The 19,674-nt window shown below is 45.1% G+C and overlaps 1 protein-coding gene across 6 annotated transcripts in view; it reads left to right on the plus strand.

Annotated features, from left to right (window-relative positions):
• Window positions 1–293: 293 nt before the first annotated feature.
• The window catches only part of ssbp2b (single stranded DNA binding protein 2b), a 48,284-nt gene continuing 28,903 nt past the window's right edge, over window positions 294–19,674 (plus strand). For 4 of the 6 annotated variants that reach the window (XM_076284545.1, XM_076284547.1, XM_076284548.1 and 1 more), the window contains exons 1-4: window positions 294–400; window positions 11,243–11,315; window positions 12,833–12,894; window positions 14,601–14,685. In XM_076284545.1, coding sequence (XP_076140660.1) covers window positions 345–400; window positions 11,243–11,315; window positions 12,833–12,894; window positions 14,601–14,685 — 276 coding nt within the window. In that variant the 5' untranslated portion in view covers window positions 294–344. The remainder of the gene's footprint in view (window positions 401–11,242; window positions 11,316–12,832; window positions 12,895–14,600; window positions 14,686–19,674) is intronic. The other 2 variants (XM_076284549.1, XM_076284551.1) reach the window with 1 other exon arrangement.

A 19,674-nucleotide genomic window follows, 5' to 3' on the forward strand; every position in this document is an offset into this window, starting at 1 on the left:
TTTCAAATTCCCCTTTATGGCTAGTGTGTGTGTTCGTGTTTGTGTGTGTGCGCGCGAGCAAGAGCGAGAGGGGGAGGAGTGAGGCAGAGGGAGTCGTTGTAGCCAATGCGTACATCGTCCGTGTGCGCGCCAGGCAGAGCAAGAAAGATAAGAGAGGGCTTTCGTTTCAGTTGAGGCGGGGCCAGGCATGTCAGTCAGAGGCGTTACCAAACAGAATGGGCGTTTCTTCTGTGCCCGTTGTCCAATGGGAGCTATCGGTCCCGCAGTCACCATGGTGACGGGGTTGTGTCCGGGGAGGCTGTGATGGGTTGACAGGTGCGTGACAATCGGAGCTCTCTGTAAGCATGTACGCCAAAGGCAAGAGTAACAACGTGCCGTCCGACAGCCAAGCCAGGGAAAAGTAAGTTTTATTTATGAGGGGAAATCACTGTAATGAAGACAGCGGGGCGGTCAGACTCCAAACTCCGCCGCATAACCACGGCACCCTTAATGGAGAAACAGAAGAGCTGGTTAGATTGTAGAAAGTTGTTGCCAGTTGTCAGCTTTTGGAAAAGTGAGAACAGTTGAGATAATAATGATATTCAACAGTTTCTGTTGCGGCATAGGCAATGCAAGGGTTTTGTTTGTTAATGTCGATTTTGAAAATTAGTTGTGTGAATGCAAACGGTTGACATATGTAGCCTAGGCTACATTATTTTAAACTTATGCACGCAGTTTTGTCTTCATCATGAAAGCATGCGTTCAGTCAAAAGTTTCAATCAAGTTAAGGCAGACATATCTAGCGGATTTCTTCAGCGCGTGATGGAGTAATTGTAGCGAATGCTGGGAAGAGGTGAGTTGATATATAGTTTTATTCCATGAATTCGAACTGTATAGGTGCGTTTTGAGTTAGCGCTTAACTGGACATAACCTAATGATAGCCAGTTTACATGATCTGGCAGGTTGCAGGTAAAATACATGGGCATCAGTGTCAAAAGGTATGCCTGTATACAACAGGGATTAGGCTGTGTTGAGGCTACGACGGTTTCTTAAAATTACATATGGTCTGGAAGTGGAAACCATTCATTTTTTTTATCTCACGTAAGCGAATATGCGTACGATAACACTGTGTCGCCTAGTAGCCTACGACTAAGTGCAAGGTTGTAGCCTACCAGAGACTAGTGGTGCTTCGCGTTGAAGAAGACTTGCTGATTTTGTGTATGGACGTTTTAAACTGACAGGAGAGATCGGCAGCAGAGATTTGCTGTCAGTTTAGTTTTATGTAACGTTTATGTTGTTGGCTAGATTGACGTGTTGTCTCAAAAGTTGATTGACAGTTATTTTGCAAGAATGACAATTTTATGTGACAACTGCTGTGTTAGCTCTGCATGAAAAGTTTGACATTGTGACATGGAACGCTTTGTGTAGGCTTTTTTCTCTATTAGTCAGGCTCTGTAGCCTATGAGAAAGTCTATGTCGTTCATCACTGTGGATAAGAATGCATTTTGGAGGTTTAGAAACTATCCCTGTTCGTTCAGTAAGGAATCCAACTTGCATGAAGTGATATTTTATTTATTGCTATGTTCTGTCAGTCAATCAGAGAAATGCTTCGCTGGCTTACCCACCTCACTTCCTCTTGACAATTGCGAGAAGTCTGAAGAACAAACTTCCTTCATGTAGCCTAATGCAGGGACTGGGGGATTCTTGGCAAGCATCCCTTGCGGTGACATCTGCATGGGACCATTAGTCAGGGGGCCTATATGGTTTCTGTGGGTTTGAAATGTTAATTTTTGGAGAGTGGTTGGACTGTCTTTAGGGGTCATTGAACATGGAGAAAAATTATGTCTCCATTTTTTTTACCTGTTTCAACCCTATTTTTATGAAATTGTATATTTCACTGTAATTAACACCATACATTTCGCCTAAATCATTGGCTATGTTGAATAAAGTTCACAAAACAGTTATTTTCAACAGTATGATTGTATGTCAGTACTATGATTGTATGTCAAACAATTAGAGATAAGATCAATAACCAATCAGTTTCACCAAATAGACATACTCCATTGCTGAAAGATAGGAGAAACATAACAGAATCACAGATGAGACCTTGAACAACATTTAATTCATTTACATATACAAAACATATTAGATCTCACCTCCACAATTTCCTCATCAAAATCTACAACTAGTCTACTAGACCCTATTCCTACTCACCTTCTTAAGACTACTCTCCCCTTCCTGGATAATGTTTTGCTCTAGATTATAAATAATTCAATGCTATCAGGGCATGTACCGCAGTCGTTTAAGACATCTGTTATTAAGCTCCTCAAAAAACCTAGCCTTGTAGCAACGCTGGTCCTCCTGGACCTCAGCGCTCCCTTTGACACCGTAGACCATACATACTACTTAGGCTTGAAAATTTGATAGGCATCAAAACTCAGCACTCACTTGGTTTACATACCTTCCTAACTGTCAACAATTTGTACAGGTCCATAATAAACCATCTACCCTGACTATGGTAAAATATGGAGGGCCTCAAGGCTCAGTATACTGGGGCCCCTGTTGTTTTTATTATTCTTATGCAGATGATACACAACTATACCTCTCCATAAAACCTGATGAATTAACCCCGTTAGCCAAACTTGACACATGTATAAGAGATATAAAGACATGGATGACGAATAATTTCCTGCTTTTGAACTCAGATAAAACAGAAGTCAAGGTTCTAAAAAGATGAGGGATATCCTATCCACATCACAGGCTATATAGTGATCTTCCACTGACCTCATCCACAAGTGCTAAAAACCTAGGAGTTATAATTGATCAGGACCTAGCACTAAATAATCACATAAAACAGATCACCAAAACGTCATTTTACCATTTAAGGAACATTTCCAAGATAAGGAAGTCCTTATCCTTACCAAATGCTGAGAAATTAATCCATGCTTTTGCCACCTCAAGGATAGACTATTGCAATGCTATTACGCTGGCTGTAGTAATACCTGTCTAAAGAGCTCACAGCTTATACAAAATGCAGCAGCTCACACACACAAAAAATATGAACATATTATTTCCCCCATCCTAGCATCTTTACACTGGCTACATGTAAAAAGTTGCCTGCATTGAAAGAGGACACCTCATGAAGACGCTCTTTTGTCTGCTTCAGACAGAAGAAGCATTTATGCTGGCAGCTGCTGCTGAACAAGTGTACAAAGTCCCTCTAGATGGACTTGATGCAGTTGCAGGTGTTGCTGCAGGTTCAGAAGATGGTCTACCACGTCTTTTCTGAAGCCACTGAGTCGTGCCTGCTTAACATGATTTCTAGTAGCGAATCTTAGCATGCTGCAGATGCTCACTGTTACAGGTGGATTTGTAGCAGTTCCTGTGCCAAACTGCTTTGTTCTGTTGTAATATAACTGCACTGTAACGTTGTAATCGTTCTGTGATCACCATTTCCATACTCTTTCATGGACAAAAACAAGAAATTTGGCATATGTCATAGGGTCATTCACCAGTCCACACATATCTGGCACTGGATACATAGCCCAAAATGTGTTTCTTTTGCTGTAGAGAATATGTGTGCCATCACCTGACTAACAGAAAGACACACCTCAGAATAGGTGCCACCATGAACCATGAAAATGAAAATGAAAATTCGATATTCTAAATTCTATAACTGCCAGCTATCAACAGCCAACTGTCACTGCTAATGTCTCTCTTTCTCTTTCTCACTCTCACACACACACACTCACCTGTCTGTTTTTCTATCTGATCCTTTTACCCTTTCTTTTCTTCACACTTACATAGGCTACGGAAGGCCTTACAGACTTCAGCTGGTACAAGCTATGTAAAAGTCTATTAAACTTGATATAACAGAGATCTCTGCACTTTGTGCTCTGAATGGGTGTAGACAAGAACTGGCAGAGCAGGCTAGGCCTACACTCAAGCACACAAATAGGCATGAATTGATAGTATTGATATTGAAGTATTATTTTTTTAAGCGGACAATTTTGAGCATTTTAGGCACAATGTCTTGTTAAAGAGATCAATCATCAGCCTAAAAATGTTTTATAATGTTGTATTGTTTATGTGGTCCATTTTTGCACACTACCTTGTAGAATATCTTTGCTTTTTGGCACCAAATCCTATGCTATAATACCAGCAATGTGAGGTTTATGGACAAAACACCAAATTTGACCTTTTCTGAATTTGACCTTTGATTTGGGTCCTTCAAAACCTTCAAAAAAATGGAGACATGTTTTTTTTTACTCTTAAGAACCCCTAGAACAAAGATATAATGCTCTCCAAAAATGAACATGCGAATCCCACAAGCCCCCAAATTAGACACATAGGCCCCCCTACTACATGGCGATGTTTTTACTTTGACAGTAGAGATATGGTGATCTTGTGTGACAATGTTTTGCTATAGTCATGAAAGTAAACTACAGAGATACTCACAGGCAATGTGTCAGCACAAATATTTTTAAATTTGTTAACTGTAACTTTGCTTTATGTGTGGGAGAATTTTACATTAGGCCTGTTTATTTATTTTTTTAAGGTTTTGATGACATTTCATTATCCAGGCCTTATCAGAGCCTGATGTTGATAGGCTATTCAATGGTGTCAGTCTCTGAATAATGAATAAATGACTTGAACAAGACATGTCAATGTAAATTTGAAATCCAACAAAGCTGTCTTTCTCTTCTATATCTCAGTGATAGTGTCAGATGTGATAAAAAAAAAGTCCATGAAGCTTTTTCGGTTGGTTAATGTAGAGTTGTAGAGTTAATAGGCTATAGTTTGTATGCAACCAATAGACTTCTGTCATTTAGCTTAACTGACAGCCTGACAAAGCCTGAAAAGTTACACCTTTGGTCCTTTTGGGGATTTGACATTGGTTTTTCAACAAACAGCTAAAGAAAGCGGCAGGATAAGCATTATCAAATATTGTAATATTGTACATTTTTGGCAAATATTAGCCTTCCTTGTTAAGCTGGGGTGACGGTTCTAGCCCACATGGTGTTAAAGACCACTTGATCCTATTTACACTTTAAAATTCTCCTTACCCCAAGGATCAGTAACCTGATGTGTCACTCTCTTTGCTTTTTGGAGTGTATTGCTGTGATGGAGTGAAGTCTGTTTTTCATTCTCTTCACGTCAGTCTCTCACTCTCTCTGGTAATTCCTGCATTTCCCCTGTCCTGTTTGTCATCACTTTACTCTGTCTTTGCATCCTTGTCTTTGTAGCACATTCCCAACCTTTTCCTGTCTCTCTCTCTCTGTCTTCTCCCTATTTCTTTCTCTGTCACCATCACTTGACTTCTTTCTAAACACTCTATCTCTCCCTCTCCTGCTTTCTGCCTGTCTTTCTCAATCCACTGTTCTGTCTCTCCTCTCCTCACTGTCTTGTTCACGCTGAGAAGGGTGAGAGTAGACTTCTGTAATATCTGCCCACATTAATATGCAAGTGGCATCGTCCACACAGCGGCGCAAGGTTAAGCATGCGTGACGGAGAGAAGCTTAGGCAGTGCTGTAGAACTGCGGCTCGATCCTCACTGTCACTCCATGTTTGCAAGTGTTCTTTCTGGAATGAATCCCTTTTGATTGGGGTGAATGAACCACTGACAATTTGGGGCTGCGGAACTCACCTTGCGTTTAATACCATTTTGGGTCCAGTGGTACATTACACGATATGCACCATATGAACTCATTTTTTGGAATCGGTAATTTTTATGAGAATTAAATCTGCAGACAATGTCTTAGGAAAAGTCTTAACTAAGGTATATGTTTGGACCAATCAATATTAATTGACTGTTGATTAATTTAGTTGATTTAGTAATACTCTCTACCAGACTGAGGATATGACTTTGGAGAGATTCTTAGCAGGCTTCAAATGATGATCCTTTTGAACAATGGTTAAGTGCCTTTAGTGGATGCAACCTAAAAAGCTCTCTTATTTCTTCAGTTTGTGTTCATTATGCACCAAAGTTCACAGCTTAACTTATTTAGTGTTCTCCATAGTTTTTTTTTCAGGAAGTCATGGACTCCTGGTTCTCTTCTTCCTCTCTGTTCGAAAAGCTGGGGGCATTTCCTGTTATCCCCACCAGAAAAATAGTTGTTATGATTCTCCTTTATGCAACAGAAGTCTAATTGAGGAAACAACGGTTGCTTTTGAAGTGATAGCCCTTTACTTTTTTAAACACATGAATTGTTCTCCACGTTTGAGAGGAAAACACTCAGTAATGGTCAAATCAGATCAAAGAGGTCATTTGTCTTGCCAAGAGACATTAGCCTCCATGCCCAGTCACATTTTTACAACTGCATTGTTTGAGCTGTCGACTGACATTTTTGTTTTGGGTAGACTGCTGCTTTTGTCTAATTTCAACTCATAACGTTTTGACTGGCTGAATCATAGAGCATGCAGCAAATCAAAGGCAAACATCAGGAGCACAGACGTCAGTTTGGCCATTTGACCTCTGCCACTTAATGCCACCGTCTGTTTACGTGCCATGTCTTTCTCACCCTGCTGCTCTGTCAGTGGCATGGGTAATCTGAGGTCAGTCGTCGACGCTGATTTTGCACAGCCTCGGTGAGTGATCACTGTTTTGGGTTAAGACTTCGTTCCCAAGACGACATTGATTTACTTTAGGGCTTACTCTCCTCAGCAGTGTTGACATAATATTTAAAAATGAAAAGGACAAACCTTATGTCAACATTTGGCTTGTAAGCTTGTATGATCTGGCAGATTGGATCAACTGAAGTCTACTGTACCACTTGTCAATGTTTCAGCGTTTAGCATGTCAGAGATTAGAAATGGAACAGAATTAATGTTGGTTTGATTATTGTGTTACAGCCTGTTTATTCTGGAGCCAAGTCATTACCTGAGGCTTTCACTTACAGACGCATCTTCATAAAGCTGGTCCAGCAATTTGTCACATCATTGTCCCTGCTATTAGTGCTATCAGCCTGTTACATTGAGCACTTGTTCTGAGCCACTTCAGCTTCAAAGGGCCGTGCCACTCTGTGCCACTCTCTGTGATGTGGGAGGCACCGCAGCCTAATGCAAACCCCGAGGTTAACACAGTCCGAAAGCTATTTATCTTTCTGTTTTATGTTGTTGTGTTTTCCTTTATGGCGGCACTGATGCCAAAACAATGTGCCCGTCTGCTGCTGCCCAGCTTTTTCGGAGTGTGGTGGGAGGAAAGGATGGGGAGAGGATGGGTGGGTAGTTGGAGGGCAGAAGGCAAGAGTGGGCAGAAGGGCCTGACAGATAACAGATATTTCACCATTGCTCTTGTCAACCTTAGTTGACAGTTCAACCCAAGCGAGATCAGCTCCAACTTCAGTCCAATAGCTCATTCTAGTAGCAAAGCCAAGGATTCATGTCCAGTTAAATAATGGAGCAAACTCTGGTCGACTTGGGTGAAGCCCAGTAGTGTAGTGAAGGAGTCAAGACAAATCCAGAAGTCTAGTCTATTTGTTTCACCCAGTGGGCTAGTAATTGTAGTCCACCCCTGCAGTCCTGACTCACAGTACGGGCCAGTTCAGTCCAGGCGAGTCCAGGCCAGCACACAGCCCAGCCCATCCTGCTCCTGCGTATTCCAGTCCAGCCCATTCAGCTTGTGCTCCCCCAGGCTGACAGAGCTGCGGCTTGCCCGAGTGTGGCTGCTGCTGGAGATAATGGGAGCCTGGGCTGGAGAGGGGATCTGCGGGGAGTGAGGGTGGAGGGGTGGAGTGGGGGGGGGGGGCAGATTGGAGAGAGGCTACTGCGCCTGCGACACAAAATATTCCTGACCTCTCTTTCTCACTCTCTCACTTGCTTGCTCTCTCTTCAACTCTTCCTGTTTCTCTCTCTCTCTCTCTGTCTCTCTCTGTTTCTGTCTCACTCTTTCACTCTCTCTTTCTCTTTCACTCTCTCTCTCACACACTCCTCTCCTGACTCAGGTGCTGTGAGTCAGCCAAAATCAGCCCCCACTTTCCCCCAGTTCGACTCTCCCTCTATGCTCAATCACATCTGGTGAAGTGATGGTGTGATTACCTTGTTTAATATTTTACCGAACAATTGCTAACCATCACCAAGCAACGCAAGCTGGATTTTCTTATTCCTCCCCTTAGGGACACAGTTCTATTGTCTCTGTGAACATGACAAAGCTTGACAGCCACTACCTGCACGGCACACCAGACAATCTGTTTTGCTCGGCTAGGTTTGAACAGACCTCCCTGTTGTCCTCCAAAAGGGCGACTGGGGAGGGGGGAGTTGTTTACTGATGTCCGGGCAGTCTGCAAAAGGAGTCTGGAGTTTTAAGGTGGACAGTTAGAGAGCGAAGGGAGGAGAAATGAAAGAAAGGCTCTGTTTTGATTTGAAAAAAAAAAAGAAAAAAACCTGTGAGACTTGTTTCAACTGGACATGTGAATTTGATTTCAGAGACACCTTGGAACATGTTTCTAGGCATATTTTAGATCCCCACTGAATGAACATGGGAATCAGAGTGACATCAGCGGAACTGTTTCTCTCCCGAACCGCTCGAGGCGTTTGAAGCAGCATGTAGACACGCTCGGGTCCCCTGTTCTCTCTTTTGTCGTCCTCTCTCTGTGTGTGCCCTCTCCCACGTATTCCTTTGATCCTTTCAGACCACCCCGCTCTGTAATGAAACCCTCGCCCTCGCCGCACCTCCATGCCCCCTATGTTGTTGGACTTTTTTGGGAAACTAAGGCAAACCACATGCTCTCCTTTGAGTTGCCACACTGAGACTGCTGTTGGCATGATGGTACCACGGTGGCCAAGCCCCTCTGTTGGATGTTGAAGTTGAAGTAGAGATTTCTGCTTTGGAGTGGTGGTGTAAAATTCTGCAACATGGCAGCATTTTCATTTAAAAAACAACAACAACAACAAATCTGATTACTCTTGCTCTCATTCTCTGTAGCATATGAATATGTTGTGTATGATGTACATTTCAAGGAGACTTGGACATAAATCTTTGAGCGGTGTTCATCACCCCCTCCCGTTACTGTGAGCCACATTTTTGTGTCGCTGTGTGGAGCGGGGACTGAAGCGGGGGAAGTGAGGACTCTCGCTGCGCTCTGGATCTTTCCTCTCCAGCGTTTCCATTCTGGTTATGTGGAGCAGTGTCCCAGCGGGGGGGGGGGGGGGGTGTTGCAGGGAAGGAGGGGGCATGCCGCTCGCAACCATACCACTCCCCCCTGTCATACCCATCACCATGGCGATACCAAAAGTTTACAGACCTTTGGAGTATTAGTTGGTACCTCCCCCTTCAACTACCCCCCCTCACTCCACCTCCCCTCCTCTCCTCTCCTCTGCTCTTCTCTCCCTTTCACTTCCTCCCACCCAGATCCTTTCATCTCTGTCACTATTTGCGTCAGTATCCCCAGTTATTATCCAGCTCGCAATCCTTTTGTTCCAGTACAATTGTCTCCTCTCCCTCTCTCCCGATGCCTTTTGTTCTCTCTCTTAACCCATCCTCGTACCTGGAAAGAGACTGAAATGTCTCCGTAAGTTACTGTCATTGAGTGGGCACAGGTGACTGTGTAACTGGACAAATACAACGGGATTTTGCACCCCAGTTTGTTTGCCTCCTTTCTGTATTAAATAAAAAAAATTAAGTAGCAGGTGGTAGGTGAATCGGTCCAGCATCCTGAGCATCCGATCCGATGTGCCATGTGTGAACGACCCGGTCGAGCGTCACTTATGAAACAGCCCTGCCGTGGGACCGCCGGTGACGTAACGGCAGCCGTCGCTCCCAGCGCCGGGGCTCAGAGGCCACGGTGGGTACTCTGCCGATGGTGACGGCGGCAGGCAGGAGCCAGGGAGCCAGCCACCATGCGCCTCTCCTGTAAGAGACACTCTGTCATGTAGAGCTGACGCAAGGACTAGAAATAAGACACTCTTGACACACTCCCATCCAAAAGTTTCTTGTTTCTTCCATGCTTATGGAGACGTAGTGACCAGACATGGGGAGCGATTTAACCTGCATGTGTCGACATGGATCTGCACAGGTTGGGCATTGCCGTGAACCGACAGTGTGTTGCCCTTGAGACATAAGCCGCTCTCGTGTTTCTGCTGCCTGCGCTGTGCTGTGGTGGTGTTCGACTAATGGATCATCTGCATTATAACACTGAGGTCAACTCACGGCTTGATGGACTCTTCCATAATTCAGCGGGCAGCAGAATTGCTTCTCTGATCCTCCTGAGCACAGGTCAGGGACTCAATCATGCTGTTTGCAGGAGCTGATCAAAGCATCTGGCTGTTTTTCCATGCAATATTGATCCTCTATTTGACCCTCTGGCCTCACTCCATCAAAGGTGCCCAAGTCTATAGAGACATTAAAGATACTAGTGGATCAGAGGTAAATAAACAACTGGTTAATGGACTCGTTGTCAGTGGTTTTGTGTGTAAATAATTAATGTGTCCTTTTTTTGTCGGTGGGTTTCTCTTGTCTCGGTAGGCAGAAAAGATATGTGTGCGACAAAACTTTGAAAGAAGATAAGGCACATGGAGAGGGATGCGTTATGGCACAGAAATGTTTCAGAGTGAAGGCTCAAACTGTAGTGTTGGTGTTGCTGCAGGGTGTCCTGACGCGAACTCTATCTCCTCCACTGTAGTAAAGCACGGCTGATCAATAGGCCCTACTGTACCTTCTATGTTCTCCAGCCCACACCCCCCCTGCCCCCCCGTCATTTAGTCCGCCACTGAGACAAAGTGATGTGTTCAACGCACTGCTGACAGTAAAAAGTTATTTCCCGTGTTATCCGATAGATCACTTACATCTGGCACACTTGTGCGCCGACTGCCAGACCTCCTCAGTCGGCTTCAGTGGAACTGCAATCTCAGATGTGACCTTTTCCAGCTCCGGCTCTTGTTCTGCTTAACGTCTGGATCAGAGCAGAGCCCAGCACAGCCCTGAGTAGCTGAGGATCAGTCAGAGAGCTAGAGTGAGATGTAAACAGACCTTTTTGGACTAGATGAAGACGACACATTTGATGTAATCACATTCGAAACGAATAAATAAATATTCTGATAACTGTTTTCCCCCGGGTTGAGATGTCAAGTAAATGCAACGAGAGCTCTGAAATGATTGTAATGAGAGGCTGAGGTGGAAGTGACTAATGTGTGCTGATTGGCAGCTGATCAGCCTTGAGAGCTTTCAGACACATCTGATGCTTTTCATCCCCCACTCACCCCACTCTCTCTCCTCCTTTCCTCCCTCTCTCTCACTCTCTCTCTCTCTCTCTCTCTCTCACTACAGGTTAGCGCTCTATGTGTACGAGTATTTGCTACATGTCGGTGCTCAGAAGTCAGCACAGACGTTCCTGTCAGAGGTAAGCCACACACTGGGGTTAGGGGCTTGGGGGTGGTGGGGATGGTGGTGGGTGTATGTAAGGACTGCTTTATTGGAGTTCCATCCAGGCAGCCTCGGAGCCTCATAGGCAGCAGTGGCAGGCAGGCAGGCGGGCGGGCACTCCTGGGGCCTTGGCGGCTAATTTAATTACATGCAGGCGATATGCTGAGCAAGCAAAACGCATTAGTTGTTTGGTGTCCACTTAATGGGATTGGATGCGAGGTGGTGCATGCCTATAAACTGGTAAAACTCTCACAGTAGCAAAGACAATCAGCTATTTGGCATGATGAGGATTATCGGCTTGAGACCTCATTCTTTAAATGTAAATGTCACAATGGCTTTCCATATATTTTCCATAAGGCTGTGTGTGTGCTCAGTTCTCAGTTCAGAAATGTCCTTGGCAAAGTGAGTGCGGAGTGACATCAACAGCATAATGATCATAAAGCTTTTCCGCGGGTATAGTATGCTTGTCAGCATTAGCATAATGTGGCACCCTCCCAAGAAGACAATACTGTCACAGTATAGCACATTGTGTGAGTGCCTCTGTCCTCAAAAATAGACAACTCTGACATTCCTTCTGCCTTTAGTCACTAAGACTGTTCCTATACTAATCTCCTATGTTTACTTATGAGTCATCAGACCATGTACAATACATTTCAACTCATTTCTATATTTCAACGAAGGACGAAGCTTTACACAGTTCTTGTGTAATGTGGTTTGATTAAGGAGCTAATGTGGGATAGAGATGATCTAGGTAGCATTTAGTGTTTAAATGCTGTAGGTATTGCACAGATTATGCCATGACATTTACCGCACTGAGCAGAGCCTCACCAAATTGGTTATGGCAGTTAAAAAGGATGGTGTCAAAAATTGGCATCGTCTCAGGGTTTTGAGGGACTTTCAACCGCTTTCAGGTTTCACCTACTGCCACTCAGAGTATTAGTGCTCTCACAAGATCAAGTGTGTGAGTCAGAGAGAAGGAATATACAAATGCATTCAACACATTCCTGGCTATGCATGCAGTTGCTCACACACACACACACACACACGCACACACACACACACACACACACACATACACTCTGTCTTTTTTTTCTCTCTCTCTCTCACACATACACACACACACACACACACACACACACACACACACACACACGTGTGCGCACACACACACACACACACACACACACACACTCTGTCTTTTTCTCTCTCTCTCTCTCTCTCTCTCACACACACACACACACACACCCACACACACACACACACACACTTACATACTCTCTCTCTCTCTCTCTCTCTCTCTCTCTCTCTCTCTCACTCACTCACTCACTCACACACACATACACACACACCTGCAGATATACTCCATGCATTTTGACCAGGCCCATTAGCCAGCCATTTGTAGTGCCCCCCTCCTCATGGACACACAAGGCTCCTCTGTCCCTAGCTGTGTCCTCCATGGTCTCACCCTGTGCTCTCTCTCTCCCTCCTCTCCAGATAAGATGGGAGAAGAACATCACGTTAGGGGAGCCCCCTGGGTTTCTGCACTCGTGGTGGTGGTGAGTATGTGTGTTTCCTTTTCTTCTCTCAGTTTTAGTCACCTCTTAATGAAACCTTCACAGGTAGTTTCACTTAGCCTGGTATAACTCACTCTGTGAGTGGAACCGGGCCTCACCCCAGAGGGGTTTTCCTCCTGTCGGTGTATACAAATGGGTGTAGACTGGGGGTTCATTTTCAGCCAAACCACAGGACTAGCCTTCTGGGCTTGCTCTGCTTCACCTACTTCACCACTTTTGGTGCAAGTTGACGTATGCCCATAGGCAGTAAGGGAACATTGTTGATTCAATGAATAATATTACACATTTTTTTTTTATTTGCTCCAGCTTCAGTTCAGTAGCGGTGCTACTGTGGTGCGGTGCGGTGCTATTGTTCGTAGTGCTTCCGTGGCCTACTGGTTAGCGCTTAGGACTTGTAACCGGAGGGTTGCCAGTTCGAACCCCGACCAGTAGGCACTGCTGAAGTGCCCTTGAGCAAGGCACCTAACCCCTCACTGCTCCCCGAGCGCTGCTGTTGTTGCAGGCAGCTCACTGCGCCGGGATTAGAGTGTGCTTCACCTCACTGTGTGCTGAGTGTGTTTCACTAATTCACGGATTGCGATAAATGCAGAGACCAAATTTCCCTCATGGGATCAAAAGAGTATATATACTTATACTTAGCTTTAGCCATACACTGCCACAGTGCCACCATTGCTGTAACTAATGTCAAACAAACAGTTCATTTAGGCATCATCACACTTAGCCACCCCATCTGGTCAGTGATTGGTGGGCCCCTCAGAATGGCCCATCGATTCTTCTTGCAAAAAAATAATCCATCGAAAATCTGAGTTGGGAGCAGTGATCCCAGCGAAAACTGATTTAGGTGCAGAAGGTGGGTGAAGCCAGAATACCTTTAGTTTGCTTGTCAATGAAAAATTTAGGGAGATTGTGATTCAAACAGAAAGGCCCTTCATTAGACTGAATCCTTGAAATCTCAAATGAGAATATACTCAGTGTTGCTATCGTAACACCCCTTATCACCATATACCCCGTTATCACCACTTTTGTTCAGAAATTCTAAACTAAAAAAATAACATTTGCTAAATGAAATTGATAAATTGATAAATTTTTCAGTAGCCATAGGTGTGTAGATTTGAACAAAATCTGGTTTGGTTCTTAAAGGGAGCATTTACTGCCTGAAATATCCGATTTTGTTTACCACGCTCGGAGTTATAGTGCTGGCCTGATGGGTCGCCTATTTATGCCGTTTCAACGGCACATGAACGGTTAGACCGAGAATTCTTGTCATGAAATTAGAATTCCACTGGAGCTCCAAGCGGTTGTGTACACGCAGCCTTACAACACTGTTTACAGCTCTTCTAGTCAAATGTAATTTTTTGTACATAGCTAATTTAGATACACCTATGGTGTGGGTGCTTGCGTTTATTTAGGAATCCGCCGTCTTGGTTTGTATAGAAATGGATATTAAGTGACACATACACGCAAGACGGCGAAAATACGAGACCGACGGTAATGGGGGAGTTCCGATAACTGTTATGAAAACTTAATGTACAGTTTCAATATAATTCTTGTGCTTAGATAGGTGGGATATAATATGTTTACACAGCATGGCCATGTTATAAAAAGACTTTATTGTATTTTTTAGATAAATACACTTAATAAGCAGCGTGCCTGATAGTAATGATGTTTGTGTTGCTTGCTCTTCGTAGTGTGTTCTGGGACCTGTACTGTGCGGCACCTGAGAGACGAGAGACATGCGAGCACTCGAGCGAAGCCAAGGCGTTCCATGACTACGTGAGTACACTGGACACTTACGCCAGTATGTCTGTCAACACACTGCAATCTGGTTGGTGCCATCACCACACAAATCCTGCATCGCACGTCATCAGTAGACAAACGGTGGGCAAGTCTGCCAGTTTCAGAGTGACACGAGTGAGGACATACTTGGAGTGTCCGTTGAATTGGTCAGTAAACAGAGAGAAACTGAGAGAAACCATTGAGTAATGTGTGACTGTATGACTGGGCGAGCTTTCCTCCTGCTGCTTGGATTCCCTCTATGTTGCCCGGTGCAAGTGTAGCCGATGCTTTGCATGGACCAGGTGTCACTGAGTGGTTTAGCTTTGTCTCTCATAACGAATATGGAGCCTCTATGCAAATTGGATTCCTCTGTCTCTCCCCCTCTCTTTTTCTATCTTTCTCTTTCCCTGTCTGTCTCTCTCTCTCTCTCCCTCTCACCCCCCCCCCCCCCCCTCTCTCTCTATCTGCGGGGTGCTTGTAGCAGAGCGTTGCATTGGACAAGCATTAGGTCAGGACAGCCAGCGAGAACATGTGTCAGCCAGACAGGATGTGGAGAGAGGCGTGATGCACTAGACCGTATGTCTCAGGGAGGAAGTGGTATTCATTTACCTCCTCCGGTCACTCCCAGAAGTGACATGAGCTCAGGTCCCTGGACACGCAGGAGTGGGCTGACCGGAGGTCACTGGAGGTCAATATGAAGAGGCTCACATGTGTCGACCATTGGCACTCCTGCCTCTCATCGCATAGCAATAATGAAAGTCATCCCGATAGTGACTGCTCTGACGGCTGTTGTGGTTGACACTAAGTGATTTTTGTTTTCTGAAACTGCACCACAAATACCTCTGTTGTAGGATTGATCTCATGCAGCCCCTGGGGATCAGCAGAGGAGTGCTGGTCAGTGGTCATCTGCAGCATAGATGCATAAACCGAACGAGACAAGTGGTGCTCACTGTGAGATGCTTTTTGGTGACAGGGAAAATACTCCAACCAGACCTACACTTTATGTGCGCGACTGATTACAAAATAACAGCAATTAAAGCCACTGCGATGTAAACAGACAAATGAATGCAGTTAGGTGGCACTTGGAAGGCACACTGTCATTTGTAAGGTATTTAATAGAGAATCACTACGGTCTTTTTGGGCTCATATGAAGAATATGGGCTGGAATAGTTTGGCCTCTATTCACCAAATTCTCACCAAACAGCATTTTCTTAACTTCACAACTCAAATAAAGTGATCAAGAAGTTTTCTGGGAGTGTGTGTGGGTCTGTGCGTGTGAGTGTGCTTAAGTCCCAAGTTCATATTTCCTCCTCTAATGCCAATTATCTGCTTTGCCTCTGAGTACCTCTGGAGTGCGAGCAAACCAAGAGTAATTACAGTCTGCTTTAGATTCACAAATTACACTGTCTGCAAGCAAGAGATCATCCTCTGTGTACGGCTAATTGCAAGTCGAATGAACAGCAGAAAATAAAAAAGGCATTTATTATACAGCTATATTTGGGCAGAAGAATTGTTCGTCTTGTAAATCACTCCAAATTGCCAGGGCTTAACTGCTTGGCATGGTGACATACAAATGAACCGATATGAGCCAGTCAATAATTATGCAGATCCTGTTTACAATCGTCATTACAATGGTAATCTTTTATCTTATTTTGTGTTGCATTCACAAACATTTGAAAGAATGTCTGCTACTCACTGGAGATAATTGTGTGTCCCTCAATTTGCTTTTTGGTGTGGAAGTATAATTGCGGCAGTTTTTCTCTCTCACTCTGTGTGTCTGTGTTTGTGCTGTTAGTGTTTGTGTAAGTGCTCACTGCTGTTCTCCCCTCTCCTCATCCTCCCTAAGGGAGAGTGCAACACACACACACACACACACACACACACACACACACACACACACACACACACACACACACACACACAATCAAAAACATACAGATACACACATGCACACACATATGCAAATGTATGCACACTTAAAAACGCATACACATACAGACTTAAAGGCTGGATAAATATTGTCACAAGCACATTCAAGCAAAGAGTTGTTCATATGTTCACAGCCATACAGACAGACACACAAGAGCACACTCGAGAGCTTGAGAGAGAGAGAGTGAGAGTTAAATGTCTGGAGGGCACTACTCTAGACAAGGTCAAACAGTCAGTGTCTCCTGTCGAGGGTCAGCGGAGTGGATCACAGCACTCTGAACTCAGGGCTCGGCTACTTCTCCCTGGCCGCTGAATCAAAAGGGCAACTAGCCCTGGCCGCTGAGTTCTAAACCTCAAGCCCGATCTCTGACTGCGCTGTCACTTCTTCATTCTCCTGCATGGACTTGTATCTGACGTAATGATTTTCTGCCAGTAGAGCATAGCATGAATGGAACTGGACACGGAGACTTGTGCTGGCATGTCACCGGGGCCAGTTATTGCCTATTACAGTGCGTTAGGATGTTAGTTTGAGATATTGGGAGAGGCGTCGTCGTCGTGCATCTGACATCCCTCTTTTTCCCCCTCCACTTGCAGTGGTATTGAATTCCAGGATAATTGCCGATCATCTGACCCAAATGTGGGTCTAATTCGATCAGCAACTGGAGGACCGTCCCTCAAGAACTTGCTTCCGGTCTGAATCAAAGGCTCCACACTTCCTCTCTGAAAAACACAAGCATGCATGTCACAAGTATCCGTTATAAAGACATGCGTGCACGTACGATATTATTTAGGTGTCTGGGGAGGTGGGGTTCTTTTAAGGGTCCTAAAGAATATCTGTGCTTTGACAGATAGCTGACAGCCTCAAAGATCAAATTCAAAGACAAAAAGTGTGGATACTGTCAAATGTCCCATTTATTCCCTATGTCAATAAAAGAGAGAGTCAGCATATAGCAAAGTTAAGTTGAAGAAAAGATTTAGTGGGTCACGTCAGTCGAAGTAGCAATTGATGCTGACACCAAGTGCTATTTGATAAAGAGAATTTGACATGTACATCTTTGATGTGGGTCCTGCTGTTTTTTGACTTTGTCAGCTTGTGCCATATTGTCAGTTTAGTGTGTGTGTGTGTGTTTGCGTGTGCGTGTGCGTGTGTGTGTGTGTGTGCTTTCATTCCTTATTCACTCCTGATGGTGCCTGGTTGAAGCAGCTGAGGCCGGCACTCAGAATTCAACAAGCACACTGTAGTGGTACCATCCCCAGAATATCGTTCATTTACTGTACCATGCCTCTTGTCCAGCATACTCCACAGGCATGCCATAGAAATGACCACAACACCCAGCAGCAGGGCATCAACAGGGCAGGCAACACCATGCCCAATGGGTGGCCACACGGCCTTAGTACCAGCCCATGGTCTACAGGTCCTTTCTGCAGATACTCATACACATAGAGGGCTAACCTGCAGTGAAAGAGAGAGAGAGAGAGAGAGAGAGAGAGAAAGAGAGAGAGAGAGAGAAAGGGAAAAATACTCCTAAGTGCTCCCTAAGAATCTCTCAAAGTGCTCTGGTGTCTTGATCAGAAGCGTGCTCTGAGCCCCTGTGCTGGGCTTCCCTTGGAGCGTTTGGGGGCTCCTGATCTGGTATTTTCTCCCTGGATTAAAGTCTGTGCGGGTGATCAGGGAGGACCGCATTCACTGCTGCGGCGCTTTGTGCCAGGCTTTGTTGGGAGGACAGGCAAGAGGCGCGTGATAAGCAGAACCACCAGCTCTGGCGTGGGCTGTGCCTCTTGGTTCTCTAGTCTGTGTGGGACACCAGTGGAGACAGATTTCTCTCAATCCCTTTACCCTCTGTCCTTCTTCCACTCCATCTCTGTCCAACTCTATCTTTGTCCAAGTCTCTTTCTCTCGCTCTCTCCATCTCCATCTCTCTCTCTACCTTCCCTCTCTCTCTCCCCTCTCTCTTTCTCGCTCTCTCTCCATCCCCCCTTTCTCTCTCCCCTCTCTCCCTCTCTCGCTCTCTCTCTCCATCTCTCTCTCTCTCTCCCTCTCTCCCTCATCACTTCCTCTCCCGCTGCATGGGCTTGGCTGGCTGAGACACATGGCTCAGTCTTGCAGGCCATCTCTAAGCCGTGAGCTCATTGCTAGCCAGCACTCAGGCACTTGCTCATAATAAGCTGGGGAATTGGAGATTGAATTGCTTCGAGCTTCCTGTCCGGTTCATGTTCTCGGTTTTTTAAATGGATTAGGGGGCAGTGGAAAAACAAAAAAAAACACTGTGTGGTGTTCTGAGCATTACGTTTTGGGTACATTTTCGCTTTCAGCGACGGGCTCCACTCAATATGATTTTCAAAACACTTGCCATTTTTCTGGGTTGTAGCTAATCAGTTTGCACGCATAGCTTTGTAGACTCTTTGCGTAGAGTCTTGGAGAATACTTCATATCAGTATACTTAATTCCATAGCCGCTATAAGTCAAGGTAATACAGAGCCCAGGTTAAATGAAGCTGCAGTAGAGTTATTACTGTTTGAAGAAGTGAGCAGTTGGAGTGTACTTGCGTAAGACTTCGTCTGCCTTTCACTCCTGTTCCCTTTGGGTCGAGAGTGCCCTTCATTAAATGATTCCAAGCCACGCACAAGAGCTGGTCAAGAGTCTTGTCTCAGTTGAGGACCTAAGCACTACAGGTGTTAAGTGTAGCATCTTGTGTGATTATGGCGTCAGACTGTCATGTGTTATGCGCACCACCCAAAGTGGATTAGATGGAGGCGGAGGAGGGGTGGTGGTGGTGGTGGTGTTGTTGTGGAGAGTTGTGGAGAGCTGTGGGCAGTGAAGGGTTAAGGCGCAGGAACAGAGGGCTGGAGAGGAGGCCATGTAAATGATGAATGAGCTGTGAGTCAGGGAGCTGAGGATGAGGAGGTAGGCGGCCACTCGCCGTCTGACGAGCTCCTCCATAATGCAGGAAAGGGACGCAGTGCCCAAGATGTAGGTGGTCTCTCTCGATCTCTCTCGCTCGCTCTTTCTCCCCTCTTCTCTTCTTCCCTTTCTCTCTCTCCCTCTCTCTCTCTTTC

The sequence above is a fragment of the Alosa pseudoharengus genome, unplaced genomic scaffold, assembly GCF_046254945.1.
Source record: "Alosa pseudoharengus isolate Yale_2024_CS ecotype anadromous, Long Island Sound unplaced genomic scaffold, YU_APseudo_1.1 YU_APseudo_1.1_scf_14, whole genome shotgun sequence".
Lineage (NCBI taxonomy): Eukaryota > Metazoa > Chordata > Actinopteri > Clupeiformes > Clupeidae > Alosa > Alosa pseudoharengus.